The following is a 26,102-nucleotide window of genomic DNA, read 5'->3' as shown; positions in this document are numbered from 1 at the left end:
AATATCTACACCATGTTGCAATAGCAATGAATTTGAATTTTTTTTGCGTTTCAAGAGTAAATGGCTATCTTTACAACAGATACTGTGCCAACTTTCTTTTAAACCTTGGCATACAGCACTTATTGCACTGAATTTCAATGTGCATTTTTTATAAGTGTAAGAAATATTAAAATATTCAGCCAGTATGTTCAGTTTGTCAATTGTCATTCCCAGAAACTTGTATCATAAATAGAAAAAAAAATCAGTAATGATATCATTGGCAATACTTTTTGAGGACTCGGTGCTCATAGGGGAGAGGGTCTTAGGGAGTATTGTAGAACAGAGACCTTAGAGGTCAGATACATGGTTTCCTGAAAATGCAATCAAGCTCACTGCTTAGGTCCTAGGATCAATAAGGTGGGGTAAGTGAGGGAAACAATCAAGGGAGATGATCAGATAGAAATTCGTATCATGCAAGTCAATTGTCATTTGTGATAATAAACATTGTATTTGGGATTAAGATGATTGGAAATATGAATGGAGAGATTTTCAAAATCATATGTGTAACTTTGCACCAAAAATTTCTCTGTCTAACTCAGTAAGACAGAAAAACACAACTCCAAAGATTCAACGTACATTTGTTATCAAAGAATGTATGCAGTATACCACTCTTGAGATTCATCTTCCTCATGGACAGCCAAGAAACAAAGAAAACCATGGAACCCCGCCCCCACATGTAAAATAAAACAAATCATGCAAACAGCAACAAAAAAAAAGAGTGAAAAACACAGAATACTAAAATGCAAAATTGAAAGAGTTCAGGCATATTCAGTTCAGCTCAGTGTTCATTAACTGCAGACTGCCTCAATTCAGAATCACCCAAAATAGCAACATTAAAAAGTGACCAGAAACACATCATAATGTGAACTAGAGTCCAGTCCATAAACTCTGTCAATTAAACCTTGACAAAGACCCAGAAAACCAGCACTATCCTCCAGAAGTGCTGAGGGAGAGACAGACCATTCGAATGCAGTGATTTTCCTTCAGGAGCAGCAAGCAAGAGGGAGAGATAGACTGTCACACAAAGGCACTTTCCTCCAGCAGCAGCAAGCAAGAAGCTGTTAGACGGCGCTGAACATCCGTTCTCCTTCCACACTTGCCTCGTTGATTTCAATCTTCTTCGTTGTTTTAATCAGCAAGATTGGCAAGAAATGGAGTCAACCAGGCTTCTTTGCCTCAAGGCTGCAAGTTTCGATCGAAGCCTCACAGAATGCCCGCGGAGACAGCAAAGCTCGCTGTAAATGTGCGTAGTGGTGGGGTTGGCTTTGTCTGTGATAGACTGGGCTGTAGCCACCACTTTCTGTAGAAAGAAATGTTTTCAAGGTTGTATGAAGATGAAAGAAAAATAGGAGAGATATCTCAATCAGAGAAGTGCTGAAGTAGAATTACGTGTGGTGATCAAAGGCAGAAGAGGAGATGATTAGGGAGGCAGACCATCCTTGAACTGTGTGCACTAAAATGTGATCTAAGGAGATTAAACTACTGAAATCCTTAATGTGCATCAGCTTAGGAAGCATTTCAAAGAAAATCATGAATACAGTTTCTATCTCAATTTTAACATGAGCTGATAAGAATTTGAGGAACCATCATTTTAAAATCTTAGAAATGAAATCATAATAATTAAAGCTGACAGACAACATGTCATGCCAATAAATTTGCTTGTGACACCATTTGGTACATTTTCATGTTGAGCTATGTTAGTATCATATATCAGACTGCTAATTAGAATCTTTTATTTCCTTGTACATTTATTTGCAATATTTTGATATTTAAAATTTTGCTTATATTTAGGCCCGCATTACTACAAGGCTACAGCAATATCGTGCTAAAGTGGAGTTAGCTCGCAGCACCAAACCCAATGCATGGGTTCCCAGGGAGAAGTTGCCACGACCACTCACCAGCAGTGCCTCGGTGATACGCAAGCTTATGCGGAAAGCTGAACTGATGGGAATTAGCACCGACATTTTCCCTGTAGACACTTTAGATACCAGCTCCAGTGTGGATGGCAGGAGAAAGCACAAACAACCGGCCTTGACTGCTGACTTTGTGAATTATTATCTTGGTATGGAAACAAACACAAAAAGAAACAGAATAAAATTCTTGTGGAAAAATAAATTATTTGGTTCTTGGGAGAAAAGTCCATGTAATTTTACTTCCCAAAATGGCTGAAACATTTTATTTCCCTTAAAAACCAGGGTTTAATTAATGAGTCTTAATTTATGGTCAAACCTAAATGTTCATTGTGTAAATTGACCAACTATGTCAAGGAAGTTGAAGCTATAGAATCAATTTTAATATAACACATAGATAGAAGAAATGTCGAATTGTGGAGACATTTGTTTATGCTGAGAAAGAATGTTTAAAGGGGATGTACAGGGCAAGTTCTTTACGCAGAGTGGTAGGTTCTTTGAACTTGCTGTTATTGGTAGTGGTTAATTGCAGAAACAGTGGATTCTGGTTAATTGGGACACATCAGGACCAGTGCATTCTGGCACAATTAAACAGCTGTCCTAAATAGCCGAAGTCACATGGAAATTGTATATAAAAAAGACAAACCACTGTTTAACCAAGTAACAAATTATCTATTTAAATGAAATTCAGAACAGATTAGAGCACTGCAAATACTACCTCAGGACCATAAGACTGTGTATTAGTTCCGAATAGTTATTGATAGTATGCTGCTGTGTTCTTTTGATTGACTAAATGAACAAAATCACTTCTTTTTGAACATTAACACACACCACTGATACTACTTAAAAACTGTTTGCTCTAATGCAGTGTCTAATGACCACACAAGTGTATGTGACAGACACTAGTTAGAAATCGTTTGGCAACAGTTTCCTGTCCCAGTTAAGCAGCATAGTGCCCCACATAAGTGAAGGGAATCCCAGTCGTTATCTTGATTAATTTTTGTTGTTTAACAGTTGTCCCAAATAATATGTTCCTCTGATTAATCGATCAATCAACTGGAATCCACTGTGAAGTGGCATTTAAGAGGCTGTTGGTTAAAAACACAAGGATGCAGGGAATGGAGGGATATGAATCATGTGCAGGAGGAAGGGATTGGTTTAATTCGGCATAATGCTTATGGGCCAAAAGGCCGATTCCCGTACTGTATAATCCTGAGTTCTGTATGTAATAACATCTCACATTCTGTACTTACCACCTCCTTGCAGAGAGGAACATGCGGATGATGCAGATACAAGAGAATATTTGTGAACAAAAGAACCTGAAAGATAAACTTCAAAATGAACAGGAATCTCTTCATGTAGAATACAACAAGGTATGATTGCTAATTTATATATCTACTTATTTTAGTACAATTGGATCTGTGTTATGGAGGAATGAGGTGGTTGTTGTGTTCTTGGAAAATATATTTTATCCAGTATCTCTAATTTTTGGGTTGTGGATGGTTATTTACTAATTCTGCAAGGGTGAATTTCTGTTAACTGAATGGCCATAATGTGTGAGTTACCTGTATATTTAATTAGCCGTGAGAGAATTGTAATCAAGATAGATTTGTTTTTTATTTTGTTTAGAGGTACTGTGCGGTATAGGCCCTCCTGACCCTGCAAGCTGTGCCGCCCAACAATTACCAATTTAACCCTAATCTAATCACGGGACTATTTACAATGACCAGTTAACTTACTATATGGTACATCTTTGGACTATGGCAGGAAACCGGAGCGCCTGGAGAAAATCTATGTATTACATGGGGAGGACACACAAATTCCTTATACTTGACGTTGGATTGAACTCTAAACTCTGATGCCTTGAGCTGTAATAGTGTCGTGCTAATCTCTATGCCACCATGGAGGAATAGAATGCTACAGAATTCATAGATGTCCTCATTCCTAAGAATACTATTTGTGTGCTGGTCTATGTGTAGAATTGGATGCAGTCAATTTTTTTCTTTGGGGTTTGGGGAATGAGGAAAACTAAGCAAACTGCAACAGGTCACTTGTATGCACATACTGTATATTTTTAAGTTAACATTTGACAGAGAGTCAATCTGAACTCCAAGATAGCCCATTATACCAAGTTAAACTGTTAACTTTTTTTTGTTGTTATCATTTTCCCCTTTAAAGAAAACCTACAGTAGCTGTCAATTTAAATATATCCAATTCCAAACGGAAACACAAGAAATTGTACAATATGTGATTGAATAGCTGCGAAAGGTTTCTTATAAATACGATGATAAAAACATGAATACTATCTTGCAGTAGAGAGAGTAAAAATGCTTGGTTCTCTGTTCTATACTGCAGCAGTTGAGACTTGAATGAAGTTACCTCCATCAGCACTAACTTTTATTTTAATCATTTGATCTTCTACCCCTGCACAGTCCCTTTTCTTGTTTTTTCAAATATCATAGCTATATGACATAGCTGTGAAGTTTGTCAAGTTCACTCATCACATCAGATGGAATATCTTGTACCAAGTAGTTTTTTACCATACGTTAAGTACAATACTTCCTGAAAACAAAAGACGTTGTCCGGTGCATTTATGGGGCAAGTTATAGGAATATATATTGTTTTATTAAGCTTCGTTTTATTATTATTTTTCAAACATTTTTCAAATGTTTGTGTTTATAGTGATGATGTTTTATACTAATACTTGCATTAAACATTGAACAAATACATAACCTGTCCATAAATCTGCACCAAACTGTCCAACAAGGTTTAGACCATGGTGGTCTACTTGGGTTTTCTTTTATACAAAAAAATTGCCCTACTATGGTAAAAAGCTTCATTTTTTGAAGTCTGAGATTGAATGTCTTTTCTCTGTAAATGATGAAATACTTGTGATTTAAAAAAAAGTTCTTGCATCATGTGCTAATCCTGGCCTTTACTATGCATATTTTCATATCTTCAGATCAAGTTTGGTAGATTAAAAAAAAAGATCTTTATGTATTTTCATCAACATAGAAAATTCTGGAAGAATTGTGGGTCACGCAGAATCTGTGATGGAAAATGAGCAGTCAATATTGTGGGCTGAGACCCTTCATCAGTCCCATTCATTTCCTTGCATTGATGCTATCTGATCCATTGAGCTCCTCCAGTGTTTTGTGTGCATTGATCCAGATTTCCAGCAGCTGTAGTTTCTCTTGTGTCTTTATATATTTTAATATTATTATCATTGTGCAATAGCATGTTCTAGGTATGATTATATCAGAGACAAATTAACAGAATAAGGAACCTGTAAGATAAATCTGGAGATTGCACTATTGCTTTCATTAATAAACAAGTATATTATTTCAGTGTTGGTAGATTTAAAAAAAAAGGAGTATTTGTATTCTGAAAGTTTTGTAAATGATTGGCCTTAAAACCTGAAATTCTCAAATAAAACTCAAATCAAGATTACCCCTAAGATAACACCTTTGAATTCTATTAAGGGGAAGAGCTGAATAAGCACATTGATTTTATTTACATGGAAATGTATGACATTGGTGAAGTTAGAAGTTCTTGTGTATCAGAATCATACTTTAGACTAGAACTTGCTTGTTGCTTTTTCACAGACATTCAAAACTATTGTACATTTTAGGCTACTTCGTGTGTGTCAGTGTGGTATGAAATCACAATTGAATGTATTTTCTTAATGGATCTCTGGTTTTGTTTTTTGTGAACTTTTGCTGCTGTTCTGAATCCAGTGCATTTTTATTTTTTTCTTCAGTAGTATTGATAACTGGAGGGAATTAATGTTTTTCTGCTGAGATTATGAACTTTTAAGTTTAGAGTGCCTCCTATTGACAATAAGAGAAAAAGCAGACCTAGATTAACTTTATTTTTCTCTGTTTTAATTCCATACACTATTTTCCTCGCTGACGTACTACTTTGCCATCAGTTGTTTGAATCTCTAGAAAACCTGAGAGACAAGAATGGTAAATTACGTCGGGAGGGGCAAATGCTGTGGAGTACACTCAGTAATATAGTTGGACAGGTTAGTAGATAAATTCTATGTTGTTGCACTAAACAGTGTTTCCTTCATCCCACCATCAGTTAAATCAAAATAGTACAAGAGGTAATAATGAAAGCCCTGCTACTTGTATCATTCATGTAGTTTTGTTTATAGGTTGTAACTGCTATTTTTCTTTGCAGAATGTCTGCTTCCATTTTCAATTGCTGATTGACCTGTTATGTATCAATGACCTGACTCCCCTACTCAACCCATCATATTTTGTTTTTCAGTTGTGCACTAATACTGACTGTAACTAATGTCCTGTAGCACCAATGAAGATATTCTAATTTCAGTCATATTGTTTTGATTAACAAAGGAAGCTTCATGAAAAAATAATTACATACAATTCTTCTGTATTTTCATGAGTAAAAGGCATTATAACTGTAATGCAGTTTGGTTATCTTTTCATTCTTTTCATAATTTTAATTAATATATTTTGAGGGAGTGAATTAGTTAATTAGAATTGCAATGAATATGGAATTAGTTGAGGGGCTAATAAATCTAAATTGGATGTAAAAACATTATTACTAAAGTTTATGGGAAATGAATAAATCTCAGAGGATGAAGCATTAATAGCACTTTGCAATAAAAAAAATTGACCTGTGTCTTTTAAATGGTGATTTTGTGGTGAGTGCATTGCATTTATTAGTGAAGATTTGTCAGTAAGGATAATTAAGCGTTTGCATTAGATGCAGATGGTACTTTGGCTGTCTTGTGATACCATAAACTAATGCAGAGAGAGGTTCGATCTGCAATGCATAAAATGGATTTTGCTTATCAAATGCAATATCTTATTTTCGGTGCTTTTTGCCAAGTGAGAAAATAACAAAGCACAACTGCCAACTAGACCTAGTACAATTCCAGCCGCATGCAGTAGCACTGGCAGCAGCAGGATTCATTTACACAGCTTGCATGACACTTTTTTTTCCAGTTGGCTGAACAGATGCAGGCCCACAGGGCCACTGTGAAATGACTTTGATAGATGGTTGCTGTCTCGGAAGCGAGCATGCTGCAGATTAGTGGAAACCCAAAGAGAATCTTGTCTGTTTTGCAGGGAGTTTGGTCCAATAAGATAATTTTTCTAATTAACCTATAGAGCACCAATGTATAGCAGTGCTGTGGAAAATAAACTATTTCAATATTCTTTTGTCAAACTGCTATTTTTCCCCTATAAAGTAACACGTCCTTGTCCATCACTTTGAAAACTTGTAGAAACAATTGTTCTGTAAAACTTTTATGTTGTTTATACATAAGTGTTTTAGATTCAAACCAGTGTTTTCTTTAGAATTTAACTTGCACAAATAATCTATGTACCATACTGTACAAGTCTTAGGCACATGTAAAAAAAATCTGTAAAGTAAAGATGCTTTTAAAAATAATGAAATGATAAGTTTCTAAATATTAAAAAAAACTGTGAAGAGCAGTAAACAGTAGAAAAATAAATCAATATTTGGTGAAGCCACCCTTTGCCTTAAAACTGCATCAGTTCTCTTAGGTACATTGTCATGCAGTTTTATAAGCAAATTGACTGGTACGCTGTTCCAAGCAATTTAGAGAACTTGCCACAGTTCTTTTGCAGACTTTGGTCTTGCTTCTGTCTCTCTGTGTAATCCCAGACAGCTTCAATGATGTTAAGATCAGGGCTTTGTGGAGCCCATACCATCTGTTGCAGAACTCCTTGTTCTTCTTTTGGCTGAATTAGCTCTTTAAAGCTTTGGCTGTGTGTTTGGGGTCATTGTCCTGCTGCAGAATGAAGTTGGGACTGATCAGAGGCCTCCCTCATGGGTGATGAATGAGAATCTGCTTGTACTTCTCAGCATTGAGGATTCCATTAATTCTGATCAGATTACAAACTCCATTTGCAGAAATACACCCTCAAACTTGCAGTGTTTCACTGTTGGCTGCAGATTTTCATCCATGTAGCACTCTCCACCTCTTCTATGGATAAACTGCCTCCTGTTTGAGCCAAAAGTTTCAAATTTTGACTCGTCACTCTAGAGCACTTGCTGCCATTGTTCAGTGCCACAGTCCTTGTGTTTTTGTGCATAGGTGAGTGTCTTGGCTTTTCCACTTCGGAGGAACGGCTTTTTGGCAGCAACTCTTTCATGAAGACCATTTTGGACAAGCCTCCAGACTAGAGAGGGGTTTACTTAGGTTCTAGTGGTTTCTGTGAGTAGTGGTGCTGAATTTCTTCCAATTTAGAAGGGTTATCAGTTTGATGTATCTCATCTGCTGCACTCAGTTTCCATGGCTGACTACTGAGTTTCTTGTCCTCAATCTTGGCAATTTCTTTGTGCTTCTTCAGAAGACCTTGAATAGCACATCTTGAAACCTCTGTCTGCGGCAGAATTTCTGCTTAGAAGAGACCTTGCTGATGCAAAGTGACCACTTTGTTTATTGTTGCTATGTTCACTCTTGTCCGGTGTTAAAATTGATGATTTGAAGGTTAAACTGTTACATCTGCCACACCCTCATCTTTAGTTTGGTTGTTCTTCAGCCAGTTTGATTCCTTCTACACCCATTTCTGTTTCAGTTAATCAGTTTTTTCATTCAACTCATTATGTCATTGATCATTAACACCCTGTTTAGTGTCTTTGTTTAATCATGCACTGAGCTATATACCTACAAAGTAATCGAGTTTTTCTTTGAAAAGCGGACTGTTACTTAATACGTTATTTTCTTTAATTAAATGTAAAACATTCTCCAACATTTAAATTTTTGGAAAATGAATGTTTGGAAATCTAAAATTTGCTTTTTTTCTACTGACATACTAACATAGAAAACAAAAATTAAACATCTGAAACAAAATTTTTTTAAAAAATTAGGGTTCCTATAAATTGCATAGTACTATATATTGCCATAATCCGTATGAAATTGCAGTACACTGTCTTGTAATCATTTTGCACTGATTTTCTTGTTATCTTAAAATATTTTTAAATTGATAGAAATTGAATTTCCCTGTGATTTTGCGTACACCTAAAGAAAGACGACCGAGTAAAAAGGATGGAGGAACTTTAAAATCATTGGCACCTCCTGCAGTATTGTACAGGTATTAATTTTATCTGCTTGTTTTGAGCTTTGACTATGATTGACTTTCAACAGTTAAGTGTTTGCTAAATGTATTTTGTATGATTTTGTCTAAGTCCAGGAAAATGATCCGGGATATGGGGAGTATTCAGGCTGATAGTGCAGGCAATAAAGATGAAAAATCAAAAATTGTGGCAAAAGGATTTCAACAGAATTAGGCATTTCAAAGGCAGTTCAGAAACAATCTATGTGCAGATAATGGAATAAACTTTGAAGCCATTTAGTACAAGCAGCAGCTAATGCTAGACAAATTGTTAAATCTAAATCTTAGATTAATAAATTATTTGTGTACATTAGTTACGTGGGCTGTGATCAAAGGAAAAATGGCTGGAGTCTCCTAAGAGTCATGTCAACTGGCAGTTTCTCCAGCATCCCCATTTTTATCAAGTAGTTATGATCATCCATCTCAGTAATTAGTTCTGCCAGTAGGTCAAACTTCCGGTCACTTTGGACACATTAGATAGGTGTTGTGTGACTGTAGTGAACTCCAAAAGCAGGGGCACAGTTTTTCTTCATAAATAGCCCACAGATGTCTCCACACGTTCTGCATAACATGCCCGCATGTCCCTCATATTAAGAAAAAAATCTCGTGGAGAAACTGTGAAGGTCATTCATTCTTCAATGTAGTTGCTCATTATACATCAAGCTTGCATTGTATGACCGTGTCTCAACTCTTAATCTTTGTGTCAGTCAGCATATCACAATCATGCTGCAATGTCTGGTTATGATCTTTAGATTTCAATCTATAAGAATTATAGGAAAGATATCAACAAAATAGAGAGAGTACAGAGAAGATTTACTGGAACGTTACCTGGGTTTCATCACCTAAGTTACAGAGAAAGATTGAACAAGTTGGGTCTTTATTCTTTGGAGTGTAGAAGGTTGAGGGGGGACTTGATAGAGGTATTTAAGATTATGAGGGGCTAGATAGAGTTGACGTGGATAGGCTTTTTCCATTGAGAGTAGGGGAGATTCAATCAAGAGGACATGAGTTGAGAGTTAAAGGACAAAAGTTTAGGGGTAACATGAGGGGGAACTTCTTTACTCAGAGAGTGGTAGCTGTGTGGAATGAGCTTCCAGCAGAAGTGGTTGAGGCAGGTTCAATGTTGTCACTTAAAATAAAATTGGATAGTTATGTGGACAGGAAAGGAATGGAGGGTTATGGGTTGAGTGCAGGTCGGTGGGACTAGGTGAGAGTATGCGTTCAGCACGGACTAGAAGGGCCGAGATGGCCTGTTTCCGTGCTGTAATTATTATATGGTTAAATAACAGTAGCTGCCAGAACCTACAACAGCTTTAACAGGTTTTTCATTAACTTTGACTATTATAAACATAGGCTCTTTCTTCACATATTCTGCTTGTTTCCCATTACCAAACTCAGGATCATTACAGATATTATCATAATCATCATCAGCACATGCTTCCAGTCTTGGTACATAGCACATACCTGACAATTTGTACCTTAAGAGGACACACAGAGAATTTATGTCCTGGCTTCTAACAATGGTAATGAATAAAAGTCTTAGAACGACCTACCAAGGGTTCTTTGCCTTTGTTCCTCCCACTCTCGAGTTCTGCAGCGTTCTCCTGAGAGTCCCTTGGAATGTTAGTCTCTGTTGCTTTGGAATGAATACCCCGATGGCACCACCTTGTGGGCATTGTTAGGCAGCAGTGAATCCATCTGCTGGCTCCTGCTCTGAGACTGTGTGGAGGAAGCAATAGCAGCAACTGTTCCAGAGCAATGACCTCACCAGTCTCCTCCTGCTTGGGTTGAATCCATCAGCAGTAGAGACCCTTCAGGCGATGATACTTCTCAGTGGGCAACTCCTCTGGTGGTAGAGTAGTGGAATGGAAGTGTTTGCTGAGATATCAGATTTACCTCCTTCAGGTCAGGATAGTTGTTGGACCTCTCTTTATCCATTGCAATGTAGGCTTTGAGAGTTTTACCTGTCAGTAATGGCACTGGCTGGCAGGCCCACTCCTCTTCTAGCCTTTGCCATATCCAGGCCATCCTCTTGAACTTGAGATAGTTCATAATATCATCAGCTTGTTGATAAGACGGCATCTTGGGATCCTTCCGCAGACAAAAAGTCTTTGAACAGATTTTCCAGGGGTGGTTCAGAGGTGGTCCCCCTTGAAGGCCTTTCTGCCTTTGTCTTGGAATTTAGCTCTTTGTTGAAGTTCGTGTTCCTCTGAGGTCACTGTTCCCCAGACATTTGCTTCATTTATAGCCTCAGGGTTTCCTGACTTGGGACCACAATCCCACTCTGCTCCAAGTTGAACACCTTTCTGTGACTGGCCATCCCACCGCTGGCCACCAAATGTTAGATATGTGAGTTATGGCCTTCCTCCACTCTCCTTCCCCCCACTCTCCTTCCCCCCACTCTCCTTCCCCCCACTCTCCTTCCCCCCACTCTCCTTCCCCCCACTCTCCTTCCCCCCACTCTCCTTCCCCCCCACTCTCCTTCCCCCCCACTCTCCTTCCCCCCCACTCTCCTTCCCCCCCACTCTCCTTCCCCCCCACTCTCCTTCCCCCCCACTCTCCTTCCCCCCCACTCTCCTTCCCCCCCACTCTCCTTCCCCCCCACTCTCCTTCCCCCCCACTCTCCTTCCCCCCCACTCTCCTTCCCCCCCACTCTCCTTCCCCCCACTCTCCTTCCCCCCACTCTCCTTCCCCCCCACTCTCCTTCCCCCCTCTCCTTCCCCCCTCTCCTTCCCCCCTCTCCTTCCCCCCCTCTCCTTCCCCCCCTCTCCTTCCCCCCCTCTCCTTCCCCCCCTCTCCTTCCCCCCTCTCCTTCCCCCCCTCTCCTTCCCCCCTCTCTCCTTCCCCCCCTCTCCTTCCCCCCCTCTCCTTCCCCCCCTCTCCTTCCCCCCTCTCTCCCTCCCCCCCTCCCCCCCCCTCTCCTTCCCCCCCTCTCCTCCCCCCCTCTCCTCCCCCCTCCTCCTCCCCCCTCCTCCTTCCCTCCCCCTCCTTCCCCCCTCTCCTCCCCCCCTCTCCTCCCCCCTCTCCTCCCCCCCTCTCCTCCCCCCTCTCCTCCCCCCCCTCTCCTCCCCCCCCTCCTCCTCCCCCCCCTCCCTCCCCCCCCTCTCCTCCCCCCCTCTCCTTCCCCCCCTCTCCTTCCCCCCCTCTCCTTCCCCCCCTCTCCTTCCCCCCCTCTCCTCCCCCCCTCTCCTTCCCCCCCTCTCCTCCCCCCCCCCCCACTGAGAGTGATGACTCCCATTTATTACGTAACTGGACATACCATCTTCAATTATCCACAAAGGTAACGTAAAACTAAACATGAACTAGAATATGATGTACCCCACAATATACAGTTGAAGTCAGAAGTTTACATTCACCGTAGCCAAATACATTTAAACTCAGTTTTTCACAATTCCTGACATTTAATCCTAGAAAACATTCCCTGTCTTAGGTCAGTTAGGATCACAACTTTATTTTAAGAATGTGAAATGTCAGAATAATAGTAGAGAGAATGATTTATTTCAGCTTTTATTTCTTTCATCACATTCCCAGTGGGTTAGAAGTTTACATACACTTTGTTAGTATTTGGTAGCATTGTTTTTAAGTTGTTTAACTTGGGTCAAACATTTCGGGTATCCTTCCACGAGCTTCTGACAATAAGTTGCTGGAATTTTGTTCCATTCCTCCAGACAGAACTGATGTAACTGAGTCAGGTTTGTAGGCCTCCTTGCTCACACACGTTTTTTTCAGTTCTGCCCACAAATTTTCTATCAGGTTAAGGTCAGGGCTTTGTGATGGCCACTCCAGTACCTTGACTTTGTTGTTCTTAAGCAATTTTGCCACAACTTTGGAGGTATACTTGGGGTCATTGTCCAGTTGGAAGACCCATTTGTGACCGTGCTTTAACTTCCTGGCTGATGTCTTGAGATATTGCTTCAATATATCCACATAATTTTCCTTCTTCATGATGCCATCTATTTTGTGAAGTGCACCAGTCCCTCCTGCAGCAAAGCACCCCCCCTCCACAACATGATGCTGTCACCCCCGTGCTTCACGGTTGGGATGATGTTCTTCAGTTTGCAAGCCTCACGATTTTTCCTCCAAACATAATGATGGTCATTATGACCAAACAGTTCAATTTTTGTTTTCATCAGACCAGAGGACATTTCTCCAAAAAGTAAGATTTTTGTCCCCATGTGCACTTGCAAACTGTAGTCTGGCTTTTTTATGGCGGTTTTGGAGCAGTGGCTTCTTCCTTGCTGAGCAGCCTTTCAGGTTATGTCGATATAGGACTCGTTTTACCGTGGATATAGATACTTCTCTACCTGTTTCCTCCAGCATCTTCACAAGGTCCTTTGCTGTTGTTTTGGGATTGATTTGCACTTTTCGCGCCAAGGTACGTTCACCTTTATGAGACAGAATGCGTCTCCTTTCTGAGCGGTTTGATAGCTGCGTGGTCCTGTGGTGTTTATACTTGCGTACTATTGTTTGTACAGATGAACCTGGTACCTTCAGGCGTTTGGAAATTGCTCCCAAGGATGAACCAAACTTGTGGAGGTCCACAATTTTTTTTTCTGAGGTCTTGGCTGATTTCTTTTGATTTTGTTTGTAAACTTCTGACCCACCGTAATTGTGATATAGTCAATTAAAAATGAAATAATCTGTCCGTAAACAATTGTTGGAAAAATTACGCACAAAGTAGATGTCCTCAACGTCTTGCCAAAACTATAGTTTGCTAATATGAAATCTGTGGAGTGGTTAACCAATGAGTTTTAATGACTTCAACTTAAGTGTATGTAAACTTCCGACTTCAACTGTAGCTACAATCATATTACAAAATAAACAGAAGTATCTGCCTTAAATACAGTATACAAACAATATATACACATTTACACATCCCCATTACTAAAGAAATGGAATATTCCACCGTGTATGGTGGGAAAGACTCCATAATCCACACCCTTAGGACTGATTATTAGAATATAACGGGCGGAAGACATTTAAGTGTGCAAAGTCAGCGCAACGACAACAGAATGACAGGGCTTTGTTTGTGGATGTGTAAGGAATGTGTTTACCAAGTGCTCTCTGTCAGTGTACAAAAGATGTTAAGTGTTATTGGCTGGTGTATGAAGTCAAGTCACAGTTCAATCACTGAATGGGCAAGCAGGCTTGAACGGCTAAATGACATATTCCAGTTTCCTTTGGTCAGTTTTTTTAAAGGTGCTTTGAGCTCTTAAAATATGCACAAGTGTGGCTAGCTGACTGAAGTGAACACTTTTTTTGTTCTCTTTTGGACAGTAGCAGACATGTTTTGTTATATACCGCAATTTGTGATTGAACCCTCTTAAAAAAATTCCTCAATGTCTTTCAGCTATATTTTTTTCTATAATGTGACTCTACTTATAGGGGCAGAGTGTATGATCTTCAAGATTTATGACTATAGAAGTGTAGGCTCAAAGTTCAAAGTAAATGTATTATCGAAGTATGTATACCATATACAGCCTTTGAGGTTTATTTTCTTGCAGGCAGCCACAAAACAAAGCAATGCAACAGAACCCACTAAAAAAGCCCTACAGAACAAAAACCATCTAACACCCAATGTGTGAAATAAAGAAAAAAAAGTGCAAACAATAAAAGAAAGTAAACAAATAACACACAGACAATGAACCGCAAAGCCCTCGAAAGTGAGTCCCCAACCGCGGAGCCAGTTCAGTGCTGCAGCCAATCCAGGAGCCCGATGGCTGCAGGCCACAACCACAAATCCAGTTCAGCTGAGGTGGGTAAAGCCTCACAGAGTAGTGAGCTAAACAGTGGTTCGTCCTTCACCCTTGGCCTTGATGCCTTGATTAAATTGTGAATAGGACTTAAGAAGCCTGGAAAGGGAAGTAGGCAAACAAGGTGAGTGAAGAGAAAGATGGCATATGATCAAAGAAAGCTGATGTTCACAGAGAAGTGAATATTTTGTTCATGAAAAACTAAGTTATTATGCTGGTAGCTCAAGTATTTTGGAAGTCAAATGGAATGCTGGCCTTCATTGTAATAGAGTTGGAGTACAAAAATAGGGAAGTCTTGCTACAACTACACAGAGCAGACTTGAAGACTACTGCACGTATTTTTGGAGACAGTGCAAGGGGAGGTTCATTTGTTTGATTGTGAGATAAAATGAGCATTTTTTTTTTTGTTCATGGATGCTGAGATTGCTGGCAATGTAGTGCTTATTTTCCAAGAATAATTCCCTGAGCTGAGATAGCTGTTAACACTGAAATACGTTAGTGTCTGGAGTAAGATGAAGGCTAAATAAGTTAAGGATGACAGTTTTCTTTTCCTGAAAGACAAAAATTATCAATGTTTGTTTCTAGGACAATCTAGTAGTTTCATTATTATGGTTATTGAAACTTCTGCACATTTCAGATTTATTTAGATGTATGAACTTAAATCTCCAGCTACCATTGTACAAACTTCTTCTTTTGGATCAGTATTGTAGATTTCTGGCTGCTGGTCCAGTAACTTAATTACATTGATATTGTACCTTCATTAGAATTCCACACTGAGGACATGTTATGTGGTACCATTATCTAATAACAGCTCAAAACTGAATTTCCATGATGGCAGTTGGCCATTGACAACAGCAATCATGTTCTCTGGCACACATAGATTCTTTGGTTAGCATATATCTCACTCCACTATTAGATCATGCTGAGGAATTATGATTACTTTGAGCAGAATGTGCTGATTAAGTACATGGCAGAATAAAAGTATCTCTAACAGATATTGGTTCAGATCAAAGCCCCCAGCTCTGCTTTATTCTGGTTGTAGACAGCTAAATAAGTAATTCATAATGTTCAATCCATCAACATATCCAATACTAATAATGGTGGAACCTCAGCACGCGAGTGAAAAGTATTCACAGCAACTTCAGTCTTCTGTGCTGAGTGAATGAAATACCTCTGCCTCTTCCTGACATCTTTACCATCACAAATAAGGGTACAGCAGCATAAGAACTGAGCTACTGTGCTATATGACTGATCCAGAGGCATAGCTTTGAATCCCTCCATGGTGGACAAGGAATTTAGATACAAGTGAAGGAGCAAAAATCGAAATGTAGCAATTTCCACTATGATAGCCTATAACTGAATGATACAAACATCGAATTTTCCAATTTCAACTAATCCACACCCTCTTTCCTTCTCCTAACTGTCCATCTATGTTCTCTCTTCCTTTATTCACCATTTCTATTCCCATTCCTCCCTGTCTTGTTTCCTAGTTTTGTTACCCTCCCTCACCAGGCTCCGTCTGCCCATTACCTGCATACCTATCCATCTGGGTTTCTTCCCCCTTGGCTTACCCTTCCTATTGCTCCCTTATTTGGTTTCATTTAACGAAGAAAAGAGGAGAGCAGTAGTGATAGGGGATTCAATAGTTAGGGGGTCAGATTCGAGGTTCTGTGGAAGAGATCGAGAATCCCGTATGGTCTGTTGCCTCCCTGGTGCCAGGGTCCGCGATATCTCAGATTGAGTTCTCAGTATTCTCAAGAGGGAGGGTGAGCAGCCAGATGTCGTGGTCCATGTAGGGACCAATGACGTGGATAGGAAGAAGGAGGAGGTCCTGCAAAGAGAATTCAGGGAGTTAGGTGTAAAGTTGAAGCACAGGACCTCCAGAGTTGCAATCTCAAGTTTGATACCTGTGCCACATGCTAGTGAGGCTAAAAATAGGAAGATAATGCAGTTAAATATGTGGCTAAGGAGTTGGTGCAGGAGGGAGAGCTTCCTGTTTTTGGACAATTGGGCTTTGTTCCAGGGAACATGGGACCTGTTCCGACGGGACGGGTTGCACCTGAACAGGAGGGGGACTAACATCCTTGCGGGAAGGTTTGCTAGTGCTGCTCCGGGGGGGTTTAAACTAGATTTGCAGGGGGAGGGGAACCAGAGTGTTAGAGCAGATAGTGAGGTGGAGGAGGATAAAGGTCATGTGAAAACTGCAAGTATAGTGCATGGAGTAAAGCCAGATCTAAAATATAAAGAGGCTTTGATGAAAGAGAAACAGAACAAAGGATGTAAAGGTAATAAGGTAGAAGGGCTAAAGTGCGTGTACTTCAATGCAAGAAGCATCAGGAACAAAGGTGATGAACTGAGAGCTTGGATACATACATGGAATTATGATGTAGCGGCCATTACAGAGACTGGGCTGGCACCAGGGCAGGAATGGATTCTCAATATTCCTGGATTTCAGTGCTTTAAAAGGGATGGGGGGGTGAAGGGGAGGAGGGGTGGCATTACTGGTCAGGGATACTATTACAGCTACAGAAAGGGTGGGTAATGTAGCAGGATCCTCTTTTGAGTCAGTATGGGTGGAAGTCAGGAACAGGAAGGGAGCAGTTACTCTATATTGGGAGTATTCTATAGGTCCCCTGGTAGCAGCAGAGATACCAAGGAGCAGATTGGGAGGCAAATTTTGGACAGGTGCAAAAATAACAGGGTTGTTATCATGGGTGACTTTAACTTCCCTAATATTGATTGGCACCTGATTCGTTCCAATGGTTTAGACGGGGCAAAGTTTGTTAAGTGTGTTCAGGACGGATTCCTGTCACAGTATGTTGACAGGCCAACTAGGGAGAATGCCATACTAGATCTAGTATTAGGTAACGAACCGGGTCAGGTTACAGATCTCTCAGTGGGTGAGCATCTGGGGGACAGTGACCACCGCTCCCTGGCCTTTAACATTATCGTGGAAAAGGATAGAATCAGAGAGGACAGGAAAATTCTTAATTGGGGAAGGGCAAATTATGAGGCTATAAAGCTAGAACTTGTGGGTGTGAATTGGGATGATGTTTTTGCTGGGAAATGTATTATGTCGATGCTTAGGGATCTCTTGCAGGATGTTAGGGATAAATTTGTCCCAGTGAGGAAGATAAAGAATGGTAGGGTGCAAGAACCATGGGTGACAAGTGAGGTGGAGAATCTAGTCAGGTGGAAGAAGGCAGCATACATGAGGTTTAGGAAGCAAGGATCAGATGGGTCTATTGAGGAATATAGGGTAGCAAGAAAGGAGCTTAAGGGGCTGAGGGGAGCAAGAAGGGGGCATGAGAAGGCCTTGGCGAGTAGGGTAAAGAAAATCCCCAAGGTATTCTTCAATTCTGTGAAGAACAAAAGGATGACGGGAGTGAAGATAGAGATAAAGGTGGGAAGATATGCCTGGAGGCTGTGGAAGTGAGCGAGGTCCTCAATGAATACTTCTCTTTGGTATTCACCAATGAGAGGGAACTTGATGACAGTGAGGACAATATGAGTGAGGTTGATGTCCTGGAGCATGTTGATATTAAGGGAGAGGAGGTGTTGGAGTTGTTAAAATACATTAGGATGGATAAGTCCCCAGGGCCTGATGGAATATTCCCCAGGCAGCTCCACGAGGCGAGGGAAGGGATTGCTGAGTCTCTGGCTAGGATTTTTATGTCCTCCTTGTCCACGGAAATGGTACTGGAGGATTGGAGGGATGCAAATGTTGTCCCCTTGTTCAAAAAAGGTAGTAGGGATAGTCCGGGTAATTACAGACCAGTGAGCCTTACGTCTGTGGTGCGAAAGCTGTTGGAAAAGATTGTTAGAGATAGGATCTATGGGCATTTAGAGGATCATAGTCTGATCAGGGACAGTCGGCATGGCTGTGTGAAGGGCAGATCGTGTCTAACAAGTCTGATAGAGTTCTTTGAGGAGGTGACCAGGCATATAGATGAGGGTAGTGTAGTGGATGTGATCTATATAGATTTTAGTAAGGCATTTGACAAGGTTCCACATGGTAGGCTTATTCAGAAAGTCAGAAGGCATGGGATCCAGGGAAGTTTGGCCACGTGGATTCAGAATTAACTTGCCTGCAGAAAACAGAGGGTCGTGGTGGAGGGAGTACATTCGGATTGGAGGGTTGTGACTAGTGGTGTCCCACAAGGATCTGTTCTGGGACCTCTACTTTTCGTGATTTTTATTAATGAACTGTATGTGGGGGTTGAAGGGTGGGTTGGCAAGTTTGCAGACGACACGAAAGTTGGTGGTGTTGTGGATAGTGTAGAGGATTGTCGCAGATTGCGGAGAGACATTGATAAGATGCAGAAGTGGCAGATGGAGTTCAATCCGGAGAAGTGTGAGGTGGTACACTTTGGAAGGACAAACTCCAAGGCAGAGTACAAAGTAAATGTCAGGATACTTAGAAGTGTGGAGGAGCAGAGGGATCTGGAAGTACATGTACACAGATCCCTGAAAGTTGCCTCACAGGTAGATAGGGTAGTTAAGAAAGCTTATGGGGTGTTAGCTTTCATAAGTCGAGGGATAGAGTTTAAGAGCCGTAGGGTAATGATGCAGCTCTATAAAACTCTGGTTCGGCCACACTTGGAGTACTATGTCCAGTTCAGGTCACCTCACTATAGGAGAGATGTGGAAGCATTGGAAAGGGTACACTGGAGATTTACCAGGATGCTGCCTGGTTTAGAGAGTATGCATTATGATCAGAGATTAAGGGAGTTAGGGCTTACTCTCTGGAGAGAAGGAGAATGAGGGGAAACATGATGGAGGTATACAAGATATTAAGAGGAATAGATAGAATGGACAGCCAGCGCCTCTTCCCCAGGTCACCACTGCTCAATACAAGAGGACATGGCTTTAAGGTAATGGGTGGGAAGTTCAAGGGGGATATTAGAGGAAGATTTTTTACTCGAGAGTGGTTAGTGCGTGGAATGCACTGCCTGAATGAGTGGTGGAGGCAGATACGCTAGTGAAATTTAAGAGACTACTAGACAGGTATATGGAGGAATTTAAGGTGGGGGGTTATATGGGAGGCAGGGTTTAAGGGTCGGCACAACATTGTGGGCTGAAGGGCCTGTACTGTGCTGTACTGTTCTATGTTCTTATTACCTTCTGGCTTTTGTCTCTGTTCAGTGTCCTCTCCGCCCACTTGGTCTCATCTGTCCATCATTTCTTCACCTTATCACCTGCCAACCCCTGTATCATCCCTGCTTCTTGCCTTTTTTCTGTCTGACCTGATGTAGGGTCTTGACCTGAAACATTAACCTTCTTTTTGCCTCTGTTGCTTCTTGATGCCCTGAGTTCCTCCAGCAGTTTGGTTTTACTAGATTCCTGATGCCTAGTTGTGATGTCTCAGAAACTAATTTGTATGATGGTACAAATGTAAATAGAAGAGCTGAATTTCCTGGGGTGAGATGAGACTGATTGCTTTTGATGTCAAGTCACCATTTGATTTAATATGGCATTAAGGAGGGTTAATAAAATTGAATCTAAAGAAATTCCAAAGACAGAAACAGTTGGCTACATTAAGAAAGGAAGTAGTTATTGCAGCACAGCCATCTCCATAGCAGAATTCTGTAGTCTGTCTTCTGCAGGAGATTACCTTAGTACAATCCAGGCTACCAATTTCATTGATTTTATTTGTGGTAAGATCAAAAGTGAAAATATTCACAATGTAAATTGTTCAGTTTCACTAATATCTAATGAGATAATGAAGTGACTTCCTTGCCACTGAAGTGCCACAATACTACCATCTCCTAAAGGGAATACCTAATCGCCTTCTTTGAAATTCAATATCATTACCATTGTCAAATTTCCAACCATTGGCATCCTAAGGATAGTGGATCCATATACAGACTGCAGCTAGAAGAGGTTGGAGATGGGGCATTGTTTGTAGATTCTTTCTACCACCTTAAAGTTGAGTGTGTAATAAATGAATGCTTCTTAAGTATTGAGATCATCCAGGACACAGCAATTTGCTTGAGTTACGATCATAATTATTGACTTTCTCTGCCACTGTGCAACATTGCTGCAGAGTTTATCTCCAACAAGATGCACTGCAGCCATTTATCAAGATGACAATGACTAATTCTCCTAAATGTATGACCTCTAAAACCTTTAAGAGCAAGAGCTGCAGGTGATAAGATGACTTGCAAAAATACTCCCCCATTGCACATACTCCTCTGGCCTTGAAGTATATCCTGATTCCTTCATTGATGCCAATTTAAAAACATGGGCGCTTGACATAATAGAATTGTTGATGCTGTTTCACCACAGCCATGGTTTAAGGCAGTTTATCAGATTTTTGAGACCAATTAGCGAAGAGAAGTAAGTACTGGAATGTGGTGATGTATGAAATATTATTTTGTTACTGTTTATGTCTGTGATTGAGGCAAATGTCATTTACATAAGCAGAATATCTGAGATCAATTGATCACTCTTTAAATTTAATCAAAGTAGTAATGAACAACCTGCAGTGTTGCCAAAGGCATTTAAATTTTGAGGGCAGATTACTACTTGTTCAAAAACAGATTTAAAATTCTTAATTAGAAAGGAAGAAGTGAGAGTAAATTGATCTTTTTCACGTTGGCAAATGGTTTGCTCTTCATACCCTATATCAACAGTTCGGCTGAGGGAACCAAATATTATATATCTATTTGCTGTTGATTCAAAACAAGGTGGAATTGTGAATACAAAGGAGGATGTAAGGAAGTTCACAGTTAGAGTGTCGTATCAACCATTTTTGCCATTTACACTAATCCCATTTGCCTGTCTACATGCAATGTTAAACATTTTGATTACATCTGATTTCACCACTTCTTCTGCCAAAGAATTCCAGACATCAGCCACTCTGCTGTTTAAACAAAACTTCTCCCTTGCGCCCCCTGTAAAACTTCTTCCAGTACTTTAAACTTTTGCCCTCCCCTGGATATAGAGAAGCTGAATGATTGGGGGCAAAATTGTAGCTTTTACAATATAACTAGGGGGAGTAATGTGAAATTATCACTTTAGTTACAAAGTACAAGAGCAGATATTTTTAAAGTTGCTTGTGAAGTAACTTAATAATGTCTGTCTTTTGCATTATACTATTTCATTGAAGAACAAATTGAAAATATAGCTACAGTAGGTAATTCATACATGTGGTCAGCAACGAACCCCTAAATTTCTGTTTTTTGGTTTGTAAGAAAATTATTCAAATCGCCTTGTTTAAAAAAAACTACTATTCTGTAATCAAGTATGTTAAGAATATTCTAATGTATTTGCCATTGTTATGCAGTGGGATTGGTGAGGAATGTGTTATCATTTAAGAGCTGTTTTGATTGATTTTATAAAGTAAAGCTTGGTGAATGTAATTATAACCGATGGTTGTAAAGTTGTTCAGTTTTGTTTCACATTTACTGTTAATTCGGTATGATGCTGAATATCAAGATATAATTGATCATTTGATTCATGATTGAGTAGAATAAATAAGTTTTTTTTATTTCCAGCTGTGGAATTTGTAAGAAGAATCATGACCAACACCTCCTTGTTTTGTGTGACACTTGCAAACTCTATTATCATCTTGGTTGTTTAGATCCCCCCCTCACCAGGATGCCCAAAAAGACCAAAAACAGTTACTGGTAAGAATTTTTCACTGTCCTAAACATGCATGAAAGTTGTATGGAGTTTGCACCAAGTGGCAGTGTGTAAAGCCTTTAATACAGAAAAATGAAAGTCTTTTACAGTTTCAATGCTTGAATAGGTTAGGCTCATTTTTATAACTTTGCATCATATCGCTTTTTTTATCAAAAGCAGTAGGATAACATTAGATGTTTTAGATTAAATATTATAGTTTTTAACTTTACTCAAGACTTTGGTTCTTCTCCATTCAAATGTGGAACGATTTAGCAAATGAAATGGTAATTGTTCATATTAATTCATCATTAATATTTTACTATTCGGGGTAAAGAGAGGCAAGACTGCGCAAGTGCGTGACGTCAGCCAGTAGAGCGGGAAAATTTTAAAAAGAGACCGCCATATCTAGCGGGCAACGGAGTGAGAGGGTAGCGGAGTGAGAGGGCTTTGGGTCAACGGGCTTAGGCGGTAACGAGTCAAGGTGGGTTTACCTGTGTTAATTGCAGAAAGGATGTATGTGTGTGAGGTCAGGGTTCTGTGCTCGGTGTCAGATGTGGGAAGTCCTGGAGTCTCCCAGCCTCCCGGACGGCCATATCTGCACTCAGTGTGTCGAGCTGTAGCTCCTAAGGGACTGTGTTAGGGAACTGGAGTTGCAGCTCGATGACCTTTGTTTGGTCAGGGAGAGCGAGGAAGTGATAGAAAGGAGTTATAGGCAGGTGGTCACACTGGGGCCACGGGAGACAGACAGGCGGGTAACAGGAGAGGGAAGGGGAAGAGTCAGGTACTAGAGAGTACCTCTGTGGCTGTTGGGGGGGTGGGGGGGGACAGCCTACCTGGGGGAGCAACAGTGGCCGTGCCTCTGGCACAGAGTCCGGCCCTGTGGCTCAGAAGGGTAGGGAAAGGAAGAGAAAGGCAGTAGTGATAGGGGACTCTATAGTTGGGGGGTCATACAGGCGATTCTGTGGATGCAGGAAAGAAACTCGGATGGTAGTTTGCCTCCCAGGTGCCAGGGTCCGGGATGTTACAGATCACGTCCACAATATCCTGCAGTAGGAGGGACAACAGCCAGAGGTCGTGGTACATATTGGTACAATGACATAGATAGGAAAAGGGAAGAGGTCCTGAAAACAGACTACAGGGAGTTAGGGAGGAAGTTGAGAAGCAGGACCGCAAAGGTAGTAATCTTGGGATTACTGCTTGTGCCACGTGAAAGTGAGTATAGGAATAGAATGAGGTGGGGGATAAATGCGTGACTGAGGGATTGGAGCAGGGGGCAGGGATTCAGATTTCTGGATCATTGGGACCTCTTTTGGGGCATGTGTGACCTGTACAAAAAGGATGGGTTGCACTTGAATCCCAGGGGGACCAATATCCTGACAGGGAGGTTTGCTAAGACTACTGGGGAGAGTTTAAACTAGAATTGTTGGGCGGTGGGAACTGAACTGAAGAGACTGGGGAAGAGGGGTTAGCTCACAAATAGAGGAAGCTTGGTGACAGTATGTGAGGGAGGATAGGCAGGTGATAAAGAAGGGTTGCACTCAGACCAGTGTTTTGAGATGTGTCTTATTTTAACGCAAGGAGTATTATGAACAAAGCGGATGAGCTTAGAGTGTGGATCAGTACTTGGACCTATGATGTGGTGGCTATTACAGAGACTTGGACGGCTCAGGGACAGGAATGGTTACTTCAAGTGCCGGATTTTAGATGTTTCAGAAAGGACAGGGAGGGAGGCAAAAGAGGTGGGGCGTGGCACTGTTGATCAGAGATACCATCATGGCTGCCGAAAAGGTGGACGTCATGGAGAGATTGTCTACGGAGTCTCTGTGAGTGGAGGTTACGAACAAGAAGGGGTCAATAACTCTACTGTTTTTTCTTTATAGGCCCCCCCAATAGTAACAGGGATTTAAAGGAGCAGATAAGGAAACAGATCCTGGAAAGGTGTAATAATAACAGAGTTGTCGTGGTGGGAGATTTCAATTTCCCAAATATCAATTGGCATCTCCTCAGAGCAAGGGGTTTAGATGGGGTGGAATTTGTTGGGTGTGTTCAGGAAGGTTTCTTGACACAATATGTAGATGAGCCTACAAGAGGAGAGACTGTACTTAATTCGGTATTGGGAAATGAATCTGGTCAGGTGTCAGATCTCTCAGTGGGAGAGCATTTTGAAGATAGTGATCATAATTCTATCTCCTTTACAGTAGCATTGGAGAGAGATAGGAACAGACAAGTTAGAAAAACGTTTAATTAGAGTAAGGGGAATTATGAGGCTATCAGGCAGGAACTTGGAAGCTTAAACTGGGAACAGATGTTCTCAGGGAAAGGTATGGAAGAAATGTGGCAAATGTTCAGGGGATATTTGTGTGGAGTTCTGCATAGGTACGTTCGAATGAGACAGGGAAGTTATGGTAGGGTACAGGAACCGTGGTGTACAAAGGCTGTAGTAAATCTAGTCAAGAAGAAAAGAAAAGCTTACGAAAGGTTCAGAGAGCTAGCTATTAGAGATCTAGAAGATTATAAGGCTAACAGGAAGGAGTTTAAGAAGGAAATTAAGTGAGCCAGAAGAGGCCATGAGAAGGCCTTGGCAGGCTGGATTAAGGAAAACCCCAAGGCATTCTATAAGTATGTGAAGAGCAAGGGGATAAGACATGAAAGAATAGGACCTATCAAGTGTGACAGTGGGAAAGTGTGTTTGGAACCGGAGGAAATAGCAGAGGTACTTAATGAATACTTTACTTCAGTATTCACCATGGAAAAGGATCTTGGTCATTGTAGTGATGACTTGCAGTGGACTGAAAAGCTTGAGCATGTAGATATTAAGAAAGAGGATATGCTGGAGCTTTTGGAAAGCATCAAGTTGGATAAGTCGCCGGGACTGGATGAGATGTACCCCAGGCTACTGTGGGAGACGTGGGAGGAGATTGTTGAGCCTCTGCCGATGATCTTTGCATCATCAATGGGGACGGGAGAGGTTCCGGAGGATTGGAGGGTTGTGCGTTTTGTTCTCTTATTCAAGAAAGGGAGTAGAGATAGCCCAGGAAATTATAGACCAGTGAGTCTTACTTCAGTGGTTGTTAAGTTGATGGAGAAGATCCTGAGAGGCAGCATTTATGAACACTTAGTGAGGTATAATATGATTAGGAATAGTCAACATGGCTTTGTCAAGGGCAGGTTGTGTGTTATGAGCCTGACTGAATTTTTTGAGGATGTGACTAAAAACATTGATGAAGGAAAAACAATAGATGTAGTGTATATGGATTTCAGCAAGGCATTTGATAAGGTACCCCATGGAAGGCTTATTGAGAAAGTAAGGAGGCATGGGATAGAACATAGAATAGTACTGCACAGTACAGGCCCTTCGGCCCACAATGTTGTGCCGACCCTCAAACCCTGCCTCCCATATAACCCCCGACCTTAAATTCCTCCATATACCTGTCTAGTAGTCTCTTAAATTTCACTAATGTATGTGCCTCCACCACTGACTCAGGCAGTGCATTCCATGCACCAACCACTCTCTGAGTAAAAAACCTTCCTCTAATATCCCCCTTGAACTTCCCATCCCTTACCTTAAAGCCATGACTTGTACTGAGCAGTGATGCCCTTGGGAAGAGACATTGTCTGTCCACTCTATCTATTCCTCTTAATATCTTGTTTACCTCTAT

At 40.9% G+C, this 26,102-nt stretch overlaps 1 protein-coding gene across 7 annotated transcripts in view; it reads left to right on the top strand.

Annotated features, from left to right (window-relative positions):
* The window catches only part of phf14 (PHD finger protein 14), a 279,390-nt gene that overhangs the window by 101,206 nt on the left and 152,082 nt on the right, over positions 1–26,102 (top strand). For all 7 annotated transcript variants that reach the window (XM_063043787.1, XM_063043793.1, XM_063043790.1 and 4 more), the window contains exons 9-13: positions 1,831–2,101; positions 3,216–3,322; positions 5,881–5,976; positions 8,940–9,043; positions 22,317–22,448. In XM_063043787.1, the coding sequence (XP_062899857.1) occupies positions 1,831–2,101; positions 3,216–3,322; positions 5,881–5,976; positions 8,940–9,043; positions 22,317–22,448 (710 nt within the window). The remainder of the gene's footprint in view (positions 1–1,830; positions 2,102–3,215; positions 3,323–5,880; positions 5,977–8,939; positions 9,044–22,316; positions 22,449–26,102) is intronic.

This window comes from Mobula hypostoma, chromosome 3 (assembly GCF_963921235.1).
Source record: "Mobula hypostoma chromosome 3, sMobHyp1.1, whole genome shotgun sequence".
NCBI classification, from domain to species: domain Eukaryota; kingdom Metazoa; phylum Chordata; class Chondrichthyes; order Myliobatiformes; family Myliobatidae; genus Mobula; species Mobula hypostoma.
The sequence above is the reverse complement of the archived record's forward strand: the minus strand, read 5'-3'. Positions and strand labels throughout refer to the sequence as shown.